The sequence below is a fragment of the Apostichopus japonicus genome, chromosome 17, assembly GCF_037975245.1.
Source record: "Apostichopus japonicus isolate 1M-3 chromosome 17, ASM3797524v1, whole genome shotgun sequence".
In the NCBI taxonomy this organism is placed as follows: domain Eukaryota; kingdom Metazoa; phylum Echinodermata; class Holothuroidea; order Aspidochirotida; family Stichopodidae; genus Apostichopus; species Apostichopus japonicus.
Window position 1 is genome coordinate 34196553 of NC_092577.1, and position 24545 is coordinate 34221097.

Sequence of the window (24545 nt, forward strand, 5' to 3'; positions counted from 1 at the left end):
TGAAGTAGCATGCTACTTTGGTTTTAGTTCTTTGTATTTCTTTTGTATAAAGCTGTCATAAAAATTGAGTAAGGAAAAGGTATTGCAAAATAAAGGTAAGCTAGGAATAGTTCATACTGAAGTGTTACATTGTTTAATCCTTGGGCTTTACTGACAAGTTGTTGGAACCGTTTTCTCTTTACCAAAGTACAGTCAGTAGACATTCATATAAAGATACCAGTGATGATTGCTTCTTTAACAAAAAGGTTATACAAAATAAGAAGAACAAGAGATTAATCAAAAGGCAGTATGAAAAGTATTCATTTATTACAATCCATACAAATAAATATTTACATACAAACCACTATGTTCATTATAGCTTCTTTTGTGTCTCTTGTAGAGTAGCATATCTTGTTTGCCAGACATAAGGTACGGTCGCCCGTGACGGTGCCTGAACAAGCCTGGACTAATACAGGGGCGTATCCAGGATTTTCTAACCCGGGGGGCGCGAATTACTATCTAAGCGGAGCGCCACCTTCGGTTGGCGCGCAGCGTACAAGAAAATTTCTGGTTTTGATAACCCCCCCCCTCCCCCCAGATCACCGGAAATGACACTTCTCGAGGATGAAATGACCAACCAGATGCACACTTTTGCCTGAGAACCAAGAATTTTTTTTCCATTCATAACCTTTTGAAGATTGTCACCAATCACACATCATGTTGACCTCATCACATCTCCTGTGGATCATTGCTTTTTGTAGGTGATTTTACGTCGCGGCCCACAATAACCCGTAAGCCCCACTTTTCAAGGTTTTAAGCCAATTATTTGTTCAGAATTTGAAAATTCACAATTCTCGTGAATAAAATCACTTCAAAACATACCCATAATGTTGCACACAATTTCATCTATGGACAACCAATACAGAAAAACCTTCTTCACCCCCTAACAGACCGGTCAAAATTGCACGAGTAGAGGGAAGTATGATGAAGAATGGTGGTCAGGGAATTTTCGAAAATTCAGACACAGTTAATACATTGGTGTACAAATATTCAAACCTCTTATAACGGCTACTATAAAACTTCGTTGAAGGAAATGAAAAATATCATATATTTCCGAAACCGAACACTACACACATCTACAGTTTTGAGGCTGTTCATCCCGGAACGCCATTTTCATACTCACTAATACGATGTGATATCTGCTGTTCGCTTTAAAAGTTCGAATAATTGAAATGAGACTGGAATAAATAACTATTATCTGTTTATTATGCAAAGCTGCACCAGTGGCGTAACGATGAACCCGGGGGCTCCTGGCCCAACGGGGATCCCCTATCAGGAGGTCCAAGCAAGGGCGTCCGCAAAATTATTTACAAGTAGGTCAAAAAGGTGTAACACACTACTTGCTACTATCTAAGCGCAGCGCCACCTTCGGTTGGCGCGGAGCGTACGACGATTTTTTTGGCCAAAAAATACTCCTAGATCGTCGGAAAAGACACTTCCCGTTCAAGTTGCATTTACACATCGGTTGTTTTGAGATCTCATGTCTTAGGATTTTGACTTTCAATAATTTCAGTAATGCATTATGGGTCCGTATGCAATGAACATAACTAGAGAACTGCACTGAAAACTGAAATTGGTTCACCGACTAACAAAACGTTAGTCCATCTGGTGCCTCTCCCGACTAACATAGCTTTAGTCAGTTGCTATACCGACTAATTTATTCCGTAGTCAGTTGGATTTCTTAGTCGGTCATCTTAGTCCGTCAGCTTAGTCGATCAACAATTTTTTAGTCGGTAAATGTTTATTAGTCAGTTACATTAGTTGGTGGCATTAGTCGGTCTTTACCGACTAATTTATATGAGCCACCGACTAGTTTATAGCAGGTTTTACATTAGTCAGGATGGTGCCTCTCCCGACTAACCTTTCTTAGTCGGTATCGACTGACTAGTTGCACTGACTAGATTCACTGAAAGAATTAAACCCGACTAGTTTCACTGACTAGTATCACTGAAAGAAAAGAGAGCAGAAGAAACACAAATAATGTGTACGTTGGCAGTATTTATTTCTGATAAAACTTCTGATGTCTACAAAAGGCTGACTTTCGACAGATAGAGAAGAAATCACTGTAAATAAAATCTGAAAATCTGATTTTTTTTCCAACAAAGTTAAGACAAGTTAATGGATCAAACATGAATCGCAAAAGTATAGCACTGCACAATAATGCAAAGTTGAGTCTTGGGCAAGGGTTCCTCATGACTTTCGTTTTAAAGTGGTACCCCAAATCGACACCAGTTAAGTCTTCACGAACAAAGAGTGTTTCTCTTAACTACAAATGGCCTCCCACTTGTCTTCAGGAAGCCAAAATCTGCACCATTATTGACCTGTGAACAGAAAATATGATATACGTGTAAGCACAGATACAGATATAGCACATGATAACTCACATTATCATAAACATACATTTACATTAAAATTTTATAACATATTGGGAGGTATACATTTAAATCTAGGTCCCTCAAATTATAAGCCAGGAATAGCAGCTTTACCAAATTATTATTAGCTTTGCACAGCATAACACCAAGTTATTTCTCAAAGCTTAATAATTATGTTAATCATGTTAATAATGATCCCAATAGACCGGGATCCCGGAGGGTTTGGTTAGCTGGGAAGGTAACCAATTGCCTTGTACATCACAATGTTCACAGTGCATTCCTGTATATGAAACCAGACGACTGGCAAACCGACTGTGGTGGGTGTGGCTGGGAGAGCAATTTTAAAGTCACCTGATAGCTAACCTAGATCAGTTTTCATGGTAACACATCAAAGTAAGTACAATATGTCAGGTATGGCCCCAAGAGCAACAAATGGCCATTGCCAGTAATTATTGGTGGTGGGGTACCCCTGCCAGTGATCTATAATTGACCCCTCAAGGCTGACCTAGGTCAGCTCATGAGGTAACCACTTGAAACCTACTGGAAAATGTTGGTTAGGGCTTCAGATACAACTGATGGGCATTGCCAGTAATTTTTATTGGTGGGGTACCCCTGCCAGTAGACCCCCAAAATGCCCATCCCCCATTGACCTAGATGAGCTCATGATGTAACCAGTTGAAAACTACTGGAAAATGGTATCACTTCATATGTAAGGGATGGGAATTTCCAGTAATTTATATGGGGGGGGGTACCCCTGCCAGTAGACCCCCAAAATGCCCATTCCCTCATTGACTTAGGTCAGCTCATGAGATAACCAGTTGAAAATTACTGGAAAATGATAGGTATCACTTCATATGTAAGGGATGGGCATTTCCAGTCATTTACATTGGTGGGGTAACCCTGTCAGTAGACCCCCAAAATGCCCATCCCCCATTGACCTAGATTAGCTCATGAGGTAACCAGTTGAAAACTACTGTAAAATGATTGGCAGGACTCTATATATATGTAAGGGATGGGCATTTCCAGTAATTTATATTAGTGGGGTACCCCTGCCAGTAGACCCCCAAAAAGCCCCCCCCCCCCTCATTGATCTAGGTCAGCTCATGATTTAACCAGTTGAAAACTACTGGAAAATTATTGACAGGATTCTATATGTAAGGGATGGGCGGACTCTGGCAGTGGTGGCCCACCAATATAAAATACTGGAAATGCCCATCCTTACATATGAAGTGATACCTATCATTTTCCTGTAGGTTTCAACTGGTCAAATCATGAGCTCACCTAGGTCAATGAGGGGATGGGCATATTGGGGGTCTACTAGCAGGGGTACCCCACCAATAAAATTTACTGGCAATGCCCATCCCTTGTATCTGAAGTCCTAACCAACATTTTCCAGTAGGTTTCAAGTGGTTACCTCATGAGCTGACCTAGGTTAGCCGTGAGGGGTCAATTATAGATCACTGGCAGGGGTACCCCACCACCAATAATTACTGGCAATGGCCATTTGTTGCTCTTGGGGCCATACCTGACACATTGTTCTTACTTTGATGTGGTTACCATGAAAGCTGCTCTAGGTTAGCTATTAGGTGACTTTAAAATTGCTCTCCCAGCCACATCCACCACAGTCGGTTTGCCAGTCATCAGGTTTCATATACAGGAATGCATTGTGAACATTGTGATGTACCAGGCAATTGGTTACCTTCCCAGCTAACCAAACCCTCTGGACTCCCGCTCTACAGATCAGTGAAAATTTGACCAAACTTATGAAGCTTGCACGTTAATGATATACTAGACTGGTTTTTTTTTTAAAACAGGTTATGAAAAGTATCTTAAATATCATTAAACAGTTGGGTACAATAGTTAAACTCACTCTTCCATCTTTTTTCTCTATGGTACTTGTTCCTTTGCTTTTTGGACTCTTGGATAAACTCTTTTGTTCTGCGAAGGGTACCAATATATCATCTTAAAACATGTCTTTAAGCCATATATAACACAGTTCTCCTCTTCTGTTGTTGCCTCCACCCTGGTGTCGTACATCACAGGAAAGCTCACCCTTGACTTAGATATTTGGCTTTTCAATTCCTGCTGGAAGAAAGAAGCAGCAAAGTATTCATCATTTGAAAAAAAATATATATATAGTTGTCACCACAAAGTTATGTGAGATTTGCTTCCACTATAGTCTCAAAAAACAATCCCAAAGTTTGAAGCAGACTGTATAAAGCTGAAAATTTGAACGAGAGTGTCATCACCATTGCAACCAGAATCAAATGCCCAGAATACAGAGATAATAAAACATGGGCTAAATCTTTGTTTGTTTTTATGATCTTTAAAAATATAAAATTTTAGAAACAGAAATGCACTGAGCCAACTTATTTATAGGCCTAATCGTTTTTAATTGTTATTTTGCTTGCTCACATAACAAGCCTGTTTAGACCTAGGCTAGAGGAGAATCAGTACTTTGTTACACTAAGTTTGTCTTCGGTCGTTTTGATATAGTCTACTAGTAGTACTAAAGTATATAATGGACCGGCGAAGACTAGAGAATACCCAGAGTTTTAGCAACTGCGTTAAACTGTATCATCTGATCTATTATTTACGCCAATGAGTTTCATTCAATCTAGCATCAAAAAGAGAAAACTAATTAATCTTAACCTTTAAACTTTGCTACTAAACAGATATGCTTGAATTACAAATAATTGTCAAAAAAACATCATAATCTAAGAATCGATGCATATACATATACATAAACAGAATAATTTGAATTCGCGCAAGTGAACCCTGCACTACATTGGACAGAAAAAAAAAACGTGCAATTAGACCAAACTAAACATACTCAATTTTCCGTTACTTCTACATAAAATATCAATGCAAATACAACAACTTACTCTTTTGGCAGTATACTAAAAGCACATGTTATAATAACTTCAGACTATCAAGCTTTCCTGAGAAAAAACGGTTAATACTTCTTACAGTAAGCAAGTCGACCGTGAAGGAATGTCGCAATTGTTTCCTGGGCGTGACCGGAAATTAAATACTAAAAAATGATAAATGAAAAGGTTAAATAGAACTGAAGCGTGCATCCTGACTGCTCGCAACATATAATACCGTTGACTAGCCAACATAATTTGTTCAGCCTACTGTGACTGTACGTTTGAAGGTCTAGCCTTGCTTATTCAATATCACAAAGCCTACCCATTTAGATTCACATGGGAAATTACAGGAAATCTTTACCAAATGAGTGTAGACTTCAAATAAACTATTGAGCCTTATAGTTCCAGCATTTGTTTGGGAATAAATAAGAAGATTATGTGCCACTGTTCAATCTAGCCCAATACACACATAACACATTGTTAATTGGTGTTTAGGATGCACACTTTAGTGTTGAGAATGCACTGCAGTACCCAGTAGAAGCCTATAGGCTACTCACTGTCATTGCACTTGTGTATTGCGAAACGCCAACGTGACAACGGTAGCGTTACACTAACCATAATACAGTACTAGTGCCAGTGGCCTAACAATTAACTTTAATTTTACCTTCAAATTAAAGGAATACCAGGTAGGCCGATGATGCAGTTAATACCTCCATTCTTCTAAAGACCTTCTTGGGTGATTTACGGTTGAAAGTTGCTTAGAGTGATCGTATGAAACTATGCCAAGCCCAGCAAGCTGCCGTTGCCTCTCGGTTTCCAAATTGGAGGTGAATCGAATTGGGTTAAAATACATTAGTCTGTCGACACCGACTAAGCTACGATTATGGCGTAAATCGGGTGTCCGTATCGTTCTTAGTCCATGGGTTAAAATACCTTAGTCCGTCGCCACCGACTAAGCTGCGATTATATTTTCCTTAGTCAGTGTAAACTAACTAAGAAGCAGCGATGAAACGAAGATTTTTGCTAGTCCGTGTGCATTGACTAACGTTACAGACTAATTTAACGTTAGTCCGTGGCAATATTGACTAGTTTATTTTTTCAGTGTGTTTGTTGGGGGAAATCATTGAAATGTCAAATGCTTAACTTTTTTTTTTTAATTTTTGATTTTCCAGGGGGAGTGGGCAAGTGCCCCCCCCCCTCCCCTACTGTATGGAGTATAATGGGGACTACTGTACAAATACAGTAATCAAACCTTAGCATAGGCCTAATTTCGGCTGAAACTTTGTCTCCATGTAAGCCTAATTTTTACTTACCAGATACAACGAAGGCATCTTTATTCTTACCTATTATTATTATATTTCTATGAAAGCCCTGACTTCATTTTCAAATGAACGCAGTTTCAAGTCTGTTGGGTGTTGGGTTATTGTTTTAGAATTTTTCAAAAAATCATATGTCCCGATGTTGTACTTAGCATAACATTGGCTGGAATTGGGTTTTAAATTATATACTTCGTTTTCGATTATAATAATAAATAACACAACTAGCTCGATACATACATTAATACCCAATGAACCCATGATCATGGTGTCCGTATTCCGTATCACGTGAAAATATGTATATTGTCTTGTTCAGTCTTTGCATGAGTTTTTCTTTCCCAGTAAAACGGGCCCTCCCTATCCAAAGAGGTATACCCCTTTTCTGTGCATCAGTATAGCGGGGCCCACTTTTGGTCGGGGCCACCTGCTCAGCACGGTCCGAGCCCACAGGAGTTACGCTACTTTGCCCCACATTCTTTTCATTTCGAAAGACGCACAGTTTCAAGTTCATTACACACTGAAGGCTTCGATTCTCTATCTGCCTTCAGTTAGGGAAGATCTTGGGATTTTCATTCTAGATGTCGCTAGATATTGCTAGATATCCATACAGTACAGTGCCCTTGGGATTTCATGGATTTTTCGGGGCCTGATCTTGGGAAATTGCAAAGGCGGAAGCGGTCACACTCCATGTAGGTCAGTGCACGACCTCTAGCGGTCACTAATATCGTCCCCGTTTTCGCGTAGTGGCGAACGTGCACTTTTGGCGAAATTGAGTTAAATATTGTTCTTACCTATTTCGAGGGTGAAGAATCGGTTGAGCCGGGTTAGAAGTTTTAAAACTGTCTATTTTTTTCGTTTTTTCTAACTCAATTTTTGACGAATGTCCACCTAAGACCCACTCTCGTTTTTACATACTGACGAATACTTTAGTCATCATTACAACCACTCAGTAGCACTATTTGTCTAAGGTCCATGCATTTTTGCATATCGACGAATATTACCCTTTGGAACAAGCCGAACATAACAACCATGTCATACTGACTTGAGAACCAACTAACTGCCATTTGAAAACACCCAGGATTATGGGAAGGTAATATCTTTATTAGTTCACCTCGTCATTTAATTGATTAATACAGTATTCATATACTACGGAAGCGTAGAAGGGACATGGTGATGAAAGAGAAACAAACTCGTAAAAATGACAAAATTCGGAAAAAGACGTTTTGCCGAGTTTAACAACTCGTCAAAACGACAAAATTATTAAACCTGCCGAGATGCAACAAGTCGTCAAAATGACAAAATTCTAAAAATTGACGTTTTGCCGAGTTTAACAACTCGTCAAAACGACAAAATTATTAAACCTGCCGAGATGCAACAAGTCGTCAAAATGACAAAATTCTAAAAATTGACGTTTTGCCGAGATACAATAACTCATCAAAATGACAAAAATCTGAAAATTGACGTTTTGCCGAGATACAAAAAGTCGTCAAAATGACAAAATTTTGAAAATTGACGTTTTGCCGAGATACAACAAGTCGTCAAAATGACAAAAATTTGAATCTCAACGTTTTGCCGAGATACAACAAGTCGTCAAACTAACAAAAATCTGAAAATTGACGTTTTGCCGAGATACAGCATGTCGTCAAAATGACAAAATATTGAAAATTGACGTTTTGCTGAGATACAACAAGTCGTCAAAATGACAAAAATCTGAATTTAACGTTTAGCCGAAATATAACAAGTCGTCAAAATGAAAAAAATCTGAAAATTGACGTTTTGTTGAGATACGACAACTCGTCAAAATGAGAACAATCTGAAAATTGACGTTTTGCCGAGATACAAATCGTCAAATCGTTACAAATGTAACATCTCCCTAAAGAAGTACGGTTTCTCTTAGCTGTTGGCGGCTTTGCTCATCACGAGCATTACTCTAGCCTAACTTAAAACTACCTTTTTTCTAGCTAAGTAATACCTAGTTACATAATTGAAGGTCACATACTTTTACATGAAACTTTGGAAGGTACTAACATAGTTTATACTTAAGTAGTTACTTTGCTACAAAGGACGAGGAGGGGGAGGGGGGGGGCGTTTAGACCGAATTACTAGAAAATCTGTATAGCAACCTTTAATACTGTCTTGCCAAATGCTTCAATTAATGAAGGATCTTTTACGATTTATCAAAGAAACATGGCTTAATCATTGGCTGACACAATTTCTTCAAGGATGGCCCAGACAAGTAAGGTTGGATAAAGGGTTATCGGAAATATTGGAAATAAAGGTTGGTGTGCCTTGGGGTGGGAGGGGGGGGCATTATATGCTATATTATTTACTATATAAACTGATGAAATTAGGTCAAACTCACACATTTCTATAACAAAATATGCCGATGATACTGCTGTATCATGTACAATTCATAAGAGCTCTGTTTAAACTGACCAATGAAATTATCAGTGTTCTTTAAATGACATAGTTCCAACATGTGACCGCAAGACTTTATTGCGTAACTCCCCCCCCCCCCAAAAAAAAAAATAAGGGAAATTTGGTTTTGAAAATAAACCATAAAACATGAAGGTCTCATTCTATCAAGGTCGCAACGTATTATTATTATTGAGGGACCTGATGTGGCTAGAACCTTCAAAACTGAGTACTGGGAGTATACAGTGACGACAGTTTGACCTTTTCTTGCAAAGCATTAAGGTATTAAAAAAGTATATTATATAGTATCTAGTGTGGCTTACGTTGTGTCTTTCTTTAACCAAAATGCTAAGGAAAATGTTTTCAATACTATTATTCTACCTTGGCACATGTGATCTATACAGTGCCTGTCTGGTACCATTTTATATTGCAAAAAAAAAAAAGCAAAGAAAAGAAGAATGAAGTTTCTTAAATACACATCATCTATATAAATTTAGAATACAATATACTTTTAGAAAAAGTAAATGCTGCTCCAAGACCTGAGTTTACAAGAAACGGCTAATAAGATTTACATTGATCAGAATAACCCTTTGTATACTGTACTGAAAACTCTCCTGCACAAATCGAGCAGAAATCTAAGAAGTCCACACAAAATACCGAACGTAAGTTTACAGCAACTCATTTATTTACCGTGCTGCTTTATACATTCCATTCGAGCACTTAGAATGTTTGTTATAGTCTGTTTGTTATATCGTTTTATGTAATAACTTTTGTATTAGTAGATGTATTTTATATGATATCCTACCATCTTGACATTTTCTCCCTTTTTATATGAGTTATTCTTCTTGTTGAGGTGTTATATGACTCCTCTCTATAATTTTTATATGTATACTGGAAGGAAATAAAAAGAAGGAACAACATACTACAGTACATCTTGGAAACACTTGAACAATGGCACAGTTATTTCCTTCTTTAAATCTGAGGGTTCACACGAGGTTGGGTTGGATATTATGAATGTGCCTGTGAGCGTAAGAATTTTTTTATATGTATACTGGAAGGAAATAAAAAGAAGGAACAACATAATATAGTACAACTTGGAAACACTTGAACAATGGCACAGTTGTTGGGTTGGTTATTATGAATTTGCCTGTGAGCGTAATAAAATTTCACATTCCGTTTAAGGGGATAGTATAGTGGAATAGCTTCCCAAAGCGTTTGAAGGATACTTAGAAACTATCGTCAGAGACATTTCACGTAATACACTAACTTGAAAATGAAGAATTGCACACAATTTTCCGTAGTCTGTGTGCTTTATAAGAGTTCCGACTTAACAGATTGCGCCACTGGAACTATTATTTTTGCAACTGCATGTGTTCACATTTCATCATATACCTTGTCTATTTTATACATTATAGAAAATGGTGGAGGTTCTTTAAAATAAATAGGACCAATATATAACCCTTTCAGCAGCCGGCTCTCCTTGCCCTCCCTACCTCAACATCTCTCTATCCGACACTCTACATTTCACCCAAGAAACACATACTAAAACAATTACATCCGCCCATAACCCATACAAATTCCTTGTCTATTTTATACATTGCAACAAAACGTGGGCGTTCTTTTTAAATTAATAAGACCAATATACCACCATTTCAACAGCCGGCTCTCCTTGCCCTATATACCACCTCCCCTCGTCATATCCGACTCCATCCATGTCACTCAAGAAAAACATACTAAAACACGTATGTTGATACCTCCGTATAACCCGTTCCTTGTCTATTTTATACATTAAAGTAAACCGTGGACATTCTTTTTAAAATTAATAAGACCAATGTACCACACCTTCGATTATTTTCTTCTATCGTAAGGTTATTCCACCTAACGCCCCCCCCCCCTTCCTCTCCCCATGTGACAGTGAACATTCACGGTGTACCCTATGGCTACTACACACAAAAGTGACGAATACAAGTCTGTGACAGGACGAAACTTCAAAATTTAGTTCTAGCACAGTGACGAATGTGTGGCGAATGTCTAAAATTAACTGAAAATGACATGACATAACGACGAAAATGTTTACACTAAAATTACTACTATGTAAGAAATTTCAGCAACAAACATGGGAACTCAAAGTTCTATTTGTTATATTTAAAATATTGACAAGTTTCGGTAAAAAAGATCCTCTTTTAGTTACGCTATACTAAAGTCAAAATATGAAAATCTTTAGAGCGCGTTTTCTCAAAACTCACATTTTGAACATTCGTCACTACGCCAGAACGGGGACGATATACCCGATCATATGGCAAGCCGTTTTAACATTTACCTCGCAATTAGACTTAAGTCGAATACATTTCACTTAAGTGGAATACATTCTACTTAAGTGAAATGGAATTCCACTTAAGTGAAATGTATTCCACTTAAGTGGAATTCAATTTCACTGAAGTGGAATTCAATTTCACTTAAGTGGAATTCAATTTCACTTAAGTAGAAATGGACATTTCTATTTCACTTAAGTGGAAATGCATTCCACTTAAGTGGAATTGTATTTCACTTAAGTGGAATACATTTCCACTTAAGTGGTATTGTATTCCACTAAAGCTAAATAGCCCATCTATTTCACTTAAGTGGAATACAATTCCACTTAAGTGGAATGCATATCCACTTAAGTGAAATACAATTCCACTTAAGTGGAATGCATTTCCACTTAAGTGGAATTGTATTCCACTTAAGTAGAATACAGTTTCACTTAAGTGGAATAACATCTTTTGGGCGTCAATTTCACTTAAGTGGAATTCTATTCTGCTTAAGTAAAATACAATTCCACTTAAGTGGAAATGTTGATATGTGGCCTTACATATAAATACAATTTAGGGTAATGTTCGTCGTAACGCATTCAATTGCTCATCACATATGATGATGTAGTCGATCCTCGTTGCACGTGTACATCATGGCTACGGCTAATCATTCACATCTAACATTGCTGGAATGCGATCAAATAATTGTTGTTGTTAGAGACACAATTCGAAGTGTTGTTTCCTCACTTGCACAGGGGAACAATCAGTATGATGCACAACAGAGGCGACTTACATCTTGTTTAAGTAACATAGGCAGAATTCGTAACTTTTTAGATAGTGAAACTTTTGACGAAATAAAAGATTCCATCCAAAACCCAAAGTCCACAAAAAGTAAAACGTTTTCTTGCCCTTGTCAATGCGTTTTCGGCTGTAGCCCCAACCACTTATAATGTATTTGCCATGGCTTTATTTTGGTAATGGTATTCGTCAGGTACCAGGTCAGGTACGTACGTACACACCTTGCACGGATGTTAAGTGCTAGCTGGATCCCGATGGACAGCCGATATTCATTGTGCACATATCGACACCACGTACGTACGTACACGTATCGCGGCAAGTTGTTTATAATGGCGCGCAAAGGCATGGGCAAAGTTTGGCGGTAAATGTACTAGCCAATCACATTCCACTTAAGTGGAATAGACTAGCCAATCACATTCCACTTAAGTGAAATAGACTATCCAATCACATTTCACTTAAGTGGAATGCATTTCCACTTAAGTGGAATTGTATTCCACTTAAGTGAAATAGACAGGACATTCCACTTAAGTGGAATTGTATTCCACTTAAGTAGAATACAATTCCACTTAAGTGAAATGCATTTCCACTTAAGTGGAATACAATTCCACTTAAGTGGAATGCAATTCCACTTAAGTGAAATAGAATTTAGCTTAAGTAAAATGCAGTGACAAGTTGATGAATTCAGCTTAAGTAAAATACAATTAAGCTTAAGTGGAATGGTATTCCACTTAAGTGAAATAGAATTCCACTTAAGTTAAATAGTATTCTGCTTAAGTGAAATTGAATTCCACTTAAGTGAAATGTATTCGACTTAAGTCGAATTGCGAGGTAAATGTTAAAACGGCTTGCCATACGATCACTTGTTATCGATGAAGTGGTGTGTTGCCAGATTTTGTCAAGGTCTTGGTACTACGAGCGAAGGCCATTAATTAAGTTTCGTAACTCATCGGGAAGCGATTAGAGGAATGGGGCGTAGGGTTGTGGGCGCGCGTTTTCATGCAGATGGGAACAATCTCAAGAAGTGATGGGTGCGTCATGTTCCCCGACGACTCGGTCGAGTCCGAGACCAGCCGCAGTTGGTTTCATAGCACAATTGTACAATTGTTTAAGGCGTCCATACACACATATGCGTTATGATAGACCATAGATGGTATATATACATATATATATCTACATTAGTGAGAGATGAAAATGGAAACGTCAAAAATGGAGTTGTCGGTGTAAGGGGTAGGGTGAGACGCACCCACCCCCCCGTAATCCTCGATTCGTCACTGGCTACCATGTGTATATAATAGTGATCAGCGCTTTAATTATGAATGTTCCTCTTCTCTTCCCGGTGTCTTGGCGTTTATCTTCTACTCCCTCCTTTTCTTCTTTTCTCTCTTTCTTTTTTTTCTTTTCCCTTCCTTCCTCTCCTTCCTCCTTTTTTTCCCCCTCTTTTTCCCTTTTTTCTTCTCTTTTTTTTCTCTCCTCTTTTTCTTACCCGGGGGGGCGCGCGCCCCAACGCCCCCCCCCTGGATACGCGCCTGTAATATTTGCCGACTAAGTCATTTTATGGTGCAAATTGTATTCTAGATTGAAGAGGTAGTACCCTGGGCATATATTTTCATAGTTTTTAAGCTTTCAAACATATTGTTAGTGATTTTGGTAGAGTACATGGGCGGCGATCATGGGGGGGACGGGGGGGACATGTCCCCCCCAATATTTTAGGTGGGGGGGATATAGTATCTAATATCCCCCCCAATATTTGGTGGCATAGTTTTTTTTAAGCATATGTTTTGTATTTTTTTATGGCATCGCTAGTAATTTCAAAATAGAAAATGCTGAGATGCAACTTACAAGGCCTGGGAAGTGCCATTTCCAGCGATCTGGGAGGCATTTTCGGCCAAAATTTTCTTTCGCGCTTCGCGCCAACTAATGGGGGCGCTACGCTTAGAAAGTCTGGGTACAAGCTTTGCCCCTCTCTTGGCAAATTCCTCGCAAGGCGCCTGTCTAACCGTGTCACAATTTGTTATTATATATGACCGAAAGTAGTTTTTACTTTTTTTCGAAATGAATAGCTAGACGGACCGCATCCGTAATGAAATTTGGTTTGCATCTTGTGTAAGTACGTATATGATCCACATCGATATGGGTTCACCGGGTTTCCATTTGGCCTCTTTCCTACAAGATTTCTAACCGCAGGTGCGTAGCCAAGGGGGGGTATGAAGAGTGGAGATCGCCCCCCCCCCCCCGCGAGCATATTTTTTGGGTATTTTTTATGATATCGAAGTTTTATAGTAACCGTTATAAGAGGTTTTAATATTTGTACACCGATAATTTAACTGTGTCTGAATTTGCGAAAATTCCTTGACCAACATTCTTCATCATATTTCCCTCTTCTCGTGCAATTTTGACCGGTCTGTTAGGGGTTGAGGGGGTTTTTCTATATTCGGTTGTCCATAGATGAAATTTTGTACAACATTATGGGTATGTTTTGAAGTGAATTTATTATTTAAATTCTGAACAAATAATGGGCTTAAAACCTTGAAAGGTGGGGCTGATGGGTATTGTGGGGCGTTACGTAGAATTACCTACAAAAGCAATGATCCACAGGAGATGCAATGAGGTCGAACATGATGTGTGACTGGTGACAATCTTGAAAAAAAGGTTATGAATGAAAAAAAACTATTAGGAAAAACTTGGTTCTCAGGCAAAAGTGTACATCTGGTTGGTCAGTTTCAAGCCCGAAAAGTGCCATTTCCGGTGATCTGGGGGGCTATCAAAACCAGAAATTTTCTTGTACGCTGCGCGCCAACCAATGGTGGCGCTCCGCTTTGATAGTAATTCCCCTGCATCCAAGCAAATGTCCCCCCCAATATTTGAAACAGATCGCCGCCCCTGGTAGAGTAAGGTAAGTTTTTTTCAACTCTTTGTCAAAGGAAGGTTTAGAGCTACATTCCAGTAATTGTTTTACCACAGAATGGTTAGATGTGGTCTAAAATGCATGTCAAAGTGCAATTTTAGGTGAAACACTTTTCTGAAATGTTTCCAAAATATTCTTCTTTAAAGGTTATATACTCAAAGTTGAGCCTGCGCCTCCATTTCCATAATATGCCAATTTATAATGCAAATTGTATTCTGTGTTGAACTGGTACGACCTTGGGCATATTTTTACACATTTTTGGAACTTTTCACGTATGCCTTTTGGTTAAAAAAAAATGGACAAAACAAGGTCTTTTAAGTTTTGCTAAAGTTAAAGGGTTAGAGTTACAATTTTTTCAGTAGAGGTCGAGTTTCCATATAAGGTCAGTCAACGGGTGAATTAAATATAGTAAACCACATATAATTGACCTGAATTCATTTTTGCTTTTATATTGTTTTGTAATAAAGTTAGGAAACATTTACCCAAACCATTTCTCCATTTCCCCAAACAGGACTTCCTTGACAATGTCAAGAATGTGAAGAATACAAGTGGGAAGTGTAGTAATAGTAACAGTTTACTGTATGGTCTGAACAGCTTGTGTCAACTTGAATGTGCATATATAGTTTCCTTCTGCTAAACTGTTTTAACTTAATGGTGAATCAGGTTGTAGATAAATTCCTCAGCAGCACTGAAGTAACTGATTTGGTCTTCTCCAACTTGCAGGCTAGCAACATCTAAACTGAAATTGTCATAAGAGATAAAAGCTGATCCAGGAATGTTGACAGCTTTGATTCCATTCGCTACCTGCTCTGGCATGTACTGTTGAAACTCTTCCCTGCGTTAAAAGTAATACCAATACTGTTAAATTGTTATATTGCTTTCCGTGGCAATGCTGCAAAATAGAAATTGTTGGGTAGTCTCTTTGGTTTACGTTGTTACATCTTCAATTGAGTTCTTAATCTTAACAGCATGGCATGTCTTGTACATTCTGTTAACCATTTCATTGATCCCATACATTCTGAGTGAGCATCAGCCACAGTTAGGGGAGGACTTAGACTAGGGGGAGGGGTTTTAATTTGAATTATAGTCATAAGTTTTCATAAAAATCCCACAGAATAATTACGCCGGTAAACAGATTGAAGGTATATGAAAAGGAATAGTCACAGCCATGCGTTGCATTACAATTATTCTGGGTTTATTAAAATAACATTAGGATTTCCTTAAGTAATGAATTGCAATAATATTGTGCATTGAAGGGCTTTTCTGTGTTTGATATCCCAGTTAACCTTGAAAAAAATCCCAATAGTTAACCCAAGAAAAGTCAATGAAGGTGTTTTGAGGTCAACTCAAAGTAGACCTACCATTGTATTACCTAATTTGTTACCATGACAACCACTCATTGTTGTGTTGTAGACATAGCTCTATGTGACAAACAATGGTTTGTTTGCATACATTATCAATATTGAAACAGGAAATTCTGTCTTAGATTAACCTTTCATGATTAATAGGATTTGTGAAGTGTTGAAGCCATGTTACTTAAACTGAGATGTTTTTGATTTGGTGTGAATAATTGTAAGAATGTTCAATCTCTCCTACCAACATTATACAATAACTTTATTGATGGCATTATCAATTGTATAATAGAACAAAATTGTATGTTTTCTTCCTCCATCTTTGTATATTTGTTTCAAATAACCTATGGATGTCAGGACATTGGCAAAGGATTCTATAGTGAAGTGAACAGTTAAAGTAAGTAAGAAAGTTTTGAAACGGGTGGAAACAAGGGGATATTTTGGGACTGAACCTGGATCCTGAATGGAACATATATCGCACTCTTGTGAAATTATTTATTAAAGCAAATATATTAAATAAAAGAATAGCACAACGCAATTGAGTATTAATATATACAGGACCACAGAAGAATATAGAACTCAACCTTCAGGAATTATTTTTAAGTCTACTAGTGGGTCCTCGCGATGCCAGTTTATTTAAGGAATATGAATTAACTGGGCCCAAACTTTGAATGTACACATATTAACTATCAGTTTTCAAATGTTTCTGTAAGGTAAAGTAAAAATGTGTAATATGCATGCTCATCACACATTTCTAAAATATTCCATTGTAGTGAAGTTCTGTGTTTATATTTCGCATGTGTCTTGCTCTCTTTATGGGTCTCCGTGCCAGAACAGAGTTAACTGATCCAGCTGGAAAACTACTCTTAATGCTAGAACAGTTTTGGTTACTTATTTCTTATTTGATCGACATAAACCGCTTACATACAGTTATTCCAGATATGCAGATAAAGATTTATCTCGCTATATAAAGACAGATATGACTGGATAAACAGTCAATCCAGATAAACATTTATATGGCCATAAAAGTAGGATATAACTGGAAATGTAGTCAATCAAGATAAGGTTTTATTTGGCCCAGATATGGATGCCATAATTTTTACCAGATAAACTTTATATGGGCCATATAATACTTTATTTGATATCACGTTATATCTGCCCAATCTCGGTAATTGTCACAATGGTTTGATGATTTGTTGAAAGTCTAAAAGAAGAAACAAAATCATGTTTGTTTAGCTAGAACTTTGATGCTAACAGTGAGCCCTTTCTTGAACTCTTTGCGAAGTTTTGACTTTGTCAAAAATCGTTTTATGACATAGACACAGGTTGCATGAAACTGAAGTATTAAGATTTGGTAACCTAAACCTATGGTTATATTGCAAACTGTAGACGCTCGGAGCTAATCACTCTAATGTTTGATATATATCGACTTCTGCGGAATGGAGGTGCAAATGTCCCTAGCACTAGTCATACAAGCCTGTCATACAAGCAAATTCACTGATATTTGTTCGAAAGGTGATGGGCAATTCTCCAAATTGGGATTGTCTTATTGACTGTAATTCAGCATTTCTCAATGCGGGGTATTTCCTTACCAGTTATGGGTTCTCAAATTTTACAATGATTAGAACACTTTCATCATACAATAACTATGATATATTTCACATATTTTAGGGAGAAAATCATTTCAGCATAATGTCTGACAAGTGATATTAAAGCTGAGGTATATTTGAATACTTGATATCTTCATACTGCAATAGTTATTTTTCGAACATTAAACTTTGGCTGCAATAAGTTATAACGGCACCAACACCAAGGCTCATTATTTATCATTATGATATCATCATTGCAGTTGTTATAACCTATAAAGCCTGAACAGGTCCCCTTGACCAATTCATGAGAGTGACTTTCCAATCACTTGAGTTTTTCGACCCTTCAAGAACTGTATCGACATCTGATGCTCATATGTCGTACTTTTTGTACATACATACGATCAATTAATGTGATGTTCCTATAAACTCAAATACATGCACTGGCTTCTTCGGGTAAGATGACATAGTGTATTAAAGAACATTTAACTGTTTTAATTCTTATTATGTAATGAACAAACCAACTGTTTCCCATGCAGCTTTCAACACAGTCGAGGTATTTGATTTCTGCCTTGCCGCCAAGTTTAAGCAAACATATTTCGATGAAAACTCATAATTTATATTTTACATTTTTTAAATACATATTTCTTTTTTTATATAGTGTTATTTTGGCGTAAGTCAACGAATTCCATCCATTTTCCTTCTGTTTATGTTTATTATTCATTGTAATGGTGAGCATTTGTTTTGATCCCCCTATTAAATATATATTCCAAGAAAATGTATATAATTTCTTTGGTATCGTGAATAGAGTTCTACTGTTTATCTATTGTTAAGCAATTTGCACGATTAGTAGGTTACTATTTATGGCATCCATAGGTAAGTTAAGCGCAACGGGAGACCTGATAACCGGATTTCTGGACATGTTGATACATACCAAAACACTGAGGCTTTGTATAGTCTATACTGTATATTCAGGTGATATTTAGGACTAGGCCTATGCTCTGTGCTATGAACTATTGATACAGAATGTGTTAAAACTGCAAAAAGTATGTGTAATGTATTCATGGTTTAGGAGTGTAAGCTCAGTGGTTAACCCCGGTGCTTTTCAATCATAAGGTCCCGAGTTCGAGTCATTCCAAGGTTATTGTATGTCATCCAGTTAAAGAGAAGTTGACAATTGACACTTCATAACCATGGACGTTAAATATGAATCTAAGACCCTGACTTCGGTCAGCTTGCGGCTTTGATAATCTAATGATGACTTCTTTGCGAGTTCCTGCTTGCAGGATGATCTAAACTACATACATTGTAATCAGGGTGTGTATAATTAATACAACTGTTATGAACTTTTCTTTCACAAGGTGTGGTAAAATTGCAAAATGGTTCTGTACAATTTACACAATTTTTGTGTACTGGGGTATCCACAAATGGATAGATCTAACACAACTGTTGTGTGAATGAAAACTTACACAACAGCTGTGAAGTTTCTACACAAGGTTGATAAGTGCACTAGTTACACAGCTGTTTTGTAGAATTTTACACAACCTATGTAAATTTGTTTAGAGTGTGGGGATCAGGGAAAAGAATAAAATTGACTCAAGCACTGACAAATTCATTGGAGTTCTGACTGTATGTGGAGGTATAGTAATAAATTAACGTCCATTTGCAACATTCGCTATTCTGAGCTGTTGTGATAGAGTATAACTAAAATTGTGTTACCTTTCTTGGTGAACATCACAGCAACCGACGTAGAGTATATCCAAACTTGCAAGTTGAAATAATAGTTTCAAAGGCAAATTTGTTCGATAGGCCTGTGTGAATTGTATTAACTGTCATACTCACTCTTGCAGTTGAAGTGCTTTTGCCTTCTGTATAAATTTAACCTGATTTAATACTGCATATATTTCAGAGCTTGTCTTGGGAGAGATGAAGTAATTGCACATGGCTCATAACAAAAATTGACAGTACCTTATGAAATTGTTAGAGATAAATGCCGTTGAGTTTTAGTTCGGATACAGTTGGAACCGTTATGTAGGCAATTGGGCACATGGACTTCCTGAGTTCATAACTCTTGAAAGAGAGATTGATGATGCATCCATCTGCGTACATACGTAATTTGTGCGTAGTGATATTTTTACATAACATTTTTGCGGTTTATTTATTCTCAAATTGTGTAAGCTAAAGTATATTAAAAAAATTATGCATGTAGGTTGCCTTCTAATTCCCTCAAGTTGAGGGGATGAAACACTAAGTCAACATGTTTAAGATGTGAAACCACTTTAATCATCACTGTTGTGAGCAGCGGTCATATTACCTGAAAAGTACTGAACTATTTTATTTATCTATAAATGTACTCCTTACAAACTAGCACTGTGTTCCACATTGTTTACCTTTCACTCAGTAACAATTTATGTCACCTCATTTTATCAGTTTGTTAACGACATACCATCAGGGTCAACTCTGCGAATGTCTATTCCTACCAGGTTGACAGGGTGCATACTCATAGCTAGTACAGTAACTACTGTTCATGTTCCACAACCGTGCATCAGTAACTACTGCGCTGTGTTCGTAACACGGTAACATGTGTTATAGGGGGCACAGTAACTACTGCAAAACGGTTACACGTTCCCATGTAAGACAAAGAACTGCGCGACTAGACAAGGAGTCTATGAGTATTTGACGTGGTAAAATATCACTATATTAAGGCCTTATTTAAACGTGGAACTACCCTTAAGGCTTATCTAGGTTCCCTCTTCCACCTTAGGTCCAATTTTGTGTATCTGTTTTGTATCTATTTGAGACTTGCACACAATCACCTGTCCGTGAAGAATGTTTCAATCAAATGGATTTACTAATACCATCTGAATCTTGCATGCAGTATAAAATAACCGCCGCATTGTGTCGGTTACGTGTTGCGCTATCGCCAACCATGCTCTCTGTATTGTACGCCTAGTGAGTACTTCGTTACCCAGTTGCCGCGCATTTTCACCTTTCGGACTCGTAGTTCAACGTGTTACAGCTTTGCAGTAAGTACTGTGCCACCTGTAACACATGTTAGCGTGTTGCGAACACAGCGCAGATATAACTGATGCACGTTTGTGGAACATAAACAGTGGTTACTGTACTAGCTATGAGTATCGGGTGACGTTGAACATGTACATTATTTAATGCTAGAAGGCCAGCAACCATCTTCTCACCATATAATGCATTCTTTCCAAAAAGAGGTTGCATAATCTCATCCAACTCTGCATCTAAACAGAAAATAGAAAACTTCACTTTCATGCTAATGATTGTAGAAGAAGAAGAAAAGTACACTGGAGTAACGTACCAATATGTACTGCACATATCCTGGATAAATGTACGTCATGAAATGAGACCGTGGTGCTCGTAATTGTACTCTTTGGTTCAGAGAATAGTGAATGTTCACACTGTGATGAAAACCCCCATGAAAATAGCTTTTTAAGTTTGCGAAAAACAGAATTTGAAGTATCACTTGTCTATTCATGGAGGCTGCCATATTGTGTAGGAAATGGGCAATATTTCTTTTCTTCAGTTCTATTCCATCTGAAAAACCATCATATCTTACCAAATGTGCGGTATTGACTAATACCGTAGATTGACAAATAAGATAGCTAAGGATAGGGCTGTATACAAATTGTAAAACAATGTTCTTTCCCTTCAATAACCACACAGTGCACGACTATAAGTATTACTACACTTGGGAACTTCGCCCTTAACCTGTTTAACAGACTGTGTTGCACTTAGAACATATAAAGTAATTAATCTCAACTTTAACCTTATTCTCAGGCGGGAGATTGTTGACAGTGGAGGGCGAGTTTGTGGGGTGGCAATTGACTGTCAACCATATATAGCCTGTCTCCTAGTACTAATGTACATTTAACGGTATGCCTTTGGATTTGGACAGTTTCAGTTTTATCTTAGACGTGCCCGTAGCCACAGTGGAGGGGGTTGGTACATTCAAGTTAAGATAGCAACGTGAGTTTGAGCAACAACATAATAAAACAGCAACAACAACTTTAGTTTAGACAACACAAAACTTAGTTTAGACAACGAAATAAGTTTTCCCTTTTCGCGTTCCATAGCATCTGTCCTTTTAGTTCATATGCGTTAGTTCGTTTCGCGTGAACGTTCGTTTTTATTTAGTGCGAATGTCTTTTTGATTATGCTACATCTTTGTCTTTATGGTGGGGCCTGTGCTTGTTGTTCTGAGCACTTATTCGTTTCACGTGTGAGCGTTCGTTTTGGCCAATGTTCTTTGCTTACAACTCATCTCCGTTTTAATGGTGGCAATTGATCTTTTTGTTCTGAAGAGTAGATCAATGTTGACTTCCTGTGCTCATTGTTAATCCTTCAGTTGCATGTGTTTGATATGCTTCGCTACATGATTGACTTTTTATTTTTGTTTCACTTTTTTAGTGCAGCCTTTCAAAATGTTGACATTGGTATTATGTTTGTTTCATTTTGCATATTCTTCTTTTTCAACCCTCTTTCTTGTTTATTTGTTTCATCGTTGTATTTTTGCCCAAATGGCCGCCCATGGTCATAAGTCAAACATGAAAAAAACGAATGATGCTGTCCGAAACATGCCCAAGAAATTCACATTAATAGATCGGTACATTTAGGAATTTTTCTTGACAGTGGTTAACCTTTCATGTTGTTGTATATTAAATACGATATATGATATCTATACTATATGTACTGTACCAGCTTTTTTCACGAAGGCCGAAAGGCTAAAAAAAAACCTGCATATTCTCAAGCACAAGCGACAAGCAATAGAAGAATAAACTTTTCCTCTTTTTGAACATAAAGATGAATTACATGAATATTAATAGCCTTTTTAATGGTCGCATTTTCAGGATGTCCCGTTGGGTATTGCAACCCATCTAATTGTACTGCGGAGTGCCCGGTCTGCTACAATGGCGGTATCCCATGTGACCCTGACGTATGTAGTGGTAATTCCAGTTGGACGGAACTGTGACGAAGGTGATAAGAGATGACAGTATCATCATTTTCAAATGAATGGGTAATATCACCCACAAAATACCCACTATATATAGGGGGATATTGCCAGGGGCGGAACCGAGATTTTGAAAAGGAAGGGAGGACGTGGCCTTGGGTGTCGTTGAAGTCGAATCTATACGGTGCCGTGAAGCTCTCCCCTCCCCCCAAAATGGACGTGAAGATGATGCGTTCTGAGGCATATATAGGCTATAAATAAGTTATGGCTGAATTAGTTCTATAGTAAAATATACCAGTATGGTTGTGCTAATAACTAATTTTAGTGTGGTGGGTTTGATGGTGGTATACATTCTATGTTAGTTTCTAACACGACCGAATTGATCGTTTATTTGTTCCGTTCTGTCTTTAGAGCAACCGGCGTAGGTCAATACGGTCAGGAGGGGGAATAGTGGTGCCCAGAGGGTGACTGCATGTAAGTCCTCAAATGCCAATTGGACCCATATGTGTGTTCATGTGCCACTTGATACAAGGGCCCAGGCTGTCATGCAGGTTGGTTAATTTAACACGTTATGTAAAATAACGTTATTTTACTTTTGTTTTTCTTCATGGACTGGGCGATGAATTAACAAATGACGGTAGCCCAATATGGCCATGCCATATTTTTTGCTTTTCCTTCCTTGTCTTTTCAGAATGCGAAGTTGGAACGTTTGTAGCGTATTGTGAGGTAGAATGTCATTGTGTAGATACCAGCCTCTGTGACGTCATGACCGGATCTGGTGACAGTGCTGGAGGATGCCAGACTAATTGGGCTGGACCAACTTGTCAATTATTCACGGCGGGTTCTACATCATAAAAAGACAGTCCACTGGAAAACCTGATTTAGACTGATGACAGAGAAATACTTTTAAAACATATAAAGTATTCATGCAATTCCTACATCACATGTATACGAGATATTGACGTTTTTAAGTTGTTATACAGTTTATACCATAAGTGGATTTAGGTTTGGTTTAGAGATGAATGTTTGCATACCTTTCGTCCCGCTCCCCCTGGCACTCCCTAAAAGACCCACCTCGTCCCACCGCCTGCCTGGTCTTACAAGACACTTACAAGCTACCGTAACGACACAAATTAAAGATTGATATATTATATACTTTTAAGTGCTGATACATAATAGTACTGTTCGTAGCCAAATTATTGGCTGTTTAGTTCCTTTTTTCATTGAGTACATTGACAGTGTTGACACTGGTGGAGCTAAGGAAGAATGGGCAACATGTACCATCCCCTCCCCATCCATGCGGTGCGGTAAACAGAACTGACTCTCAAATTCGTCCAAATTTCCTATAATTGGGTAATATTAAGTTAACATAATATCACAATCCGGGTTTTGGCCCTTTGGGCCCCGCTCAGGCTTTGAATTACATTCCAACGAAATTGGAATCTCTCAATTTACTTTAGTTAATTTAACTTAGCTACAAGAGAACTGTCTGAAAGCACTGCAGCTGCCGTGCTTGGAATACCTTCCACACAAATGAAGTTCATTGTTCAGATGAGTGCTTTGGTAGTTTAAAGAAAGTTGATAAGAGAGAGCAATATTAATATCCATCAAAGTCTAAAAGCA

The 24545-nt window shown here is 37.8% G+C and overlaps 1 protein-coding gene and 1 long non-coding RNA gene across 3 annotated transcripts in view; one reads left to right on the forward strand and one right to left on the reverse strand.

The window, feature by feature from the left end:
• Positions 1 to 23832, forward strand: part of LOC139984915 (uncharacterized) — an 82526-nt gene extending 58694 nt beyond the window's left edge. Inside the window, exon 10 of one of the 2 annotated variants that reach the window (XM_071999048.1) lies at positions 23614 to 23832. In XM_071999048.1, coding sequence (XP_071855149.1) covers positions 23614 to 23777 — 164 coding nt within the window. In that variant the 3' untranslated portion in view covers positions 23778 to 23832. Of the gene's footprint in view, positions 1 to 23335; positions 23396 to 23613 lie in introns of those variants that run through there. The other variant, XM_071999049.1, reaches the window with a different exon arrangement.
• On the reverse strand, positions 809 to 6381 carry LOC139954670 (uncharacterized). Its single transcript, XR_011788165.1, has 3 exons — positions 5297 to 6381; positions 4282 to 4493; positions 809 to 2360 (listed from the first exon to the last, which is right to left on the reverse strand). It is a non-coding gene; the product is annotated as an uncharacterized lncRNA (long non-coding RNA).
• Positions 23833 to 24545: the final 713 nt, after the last annotated feature.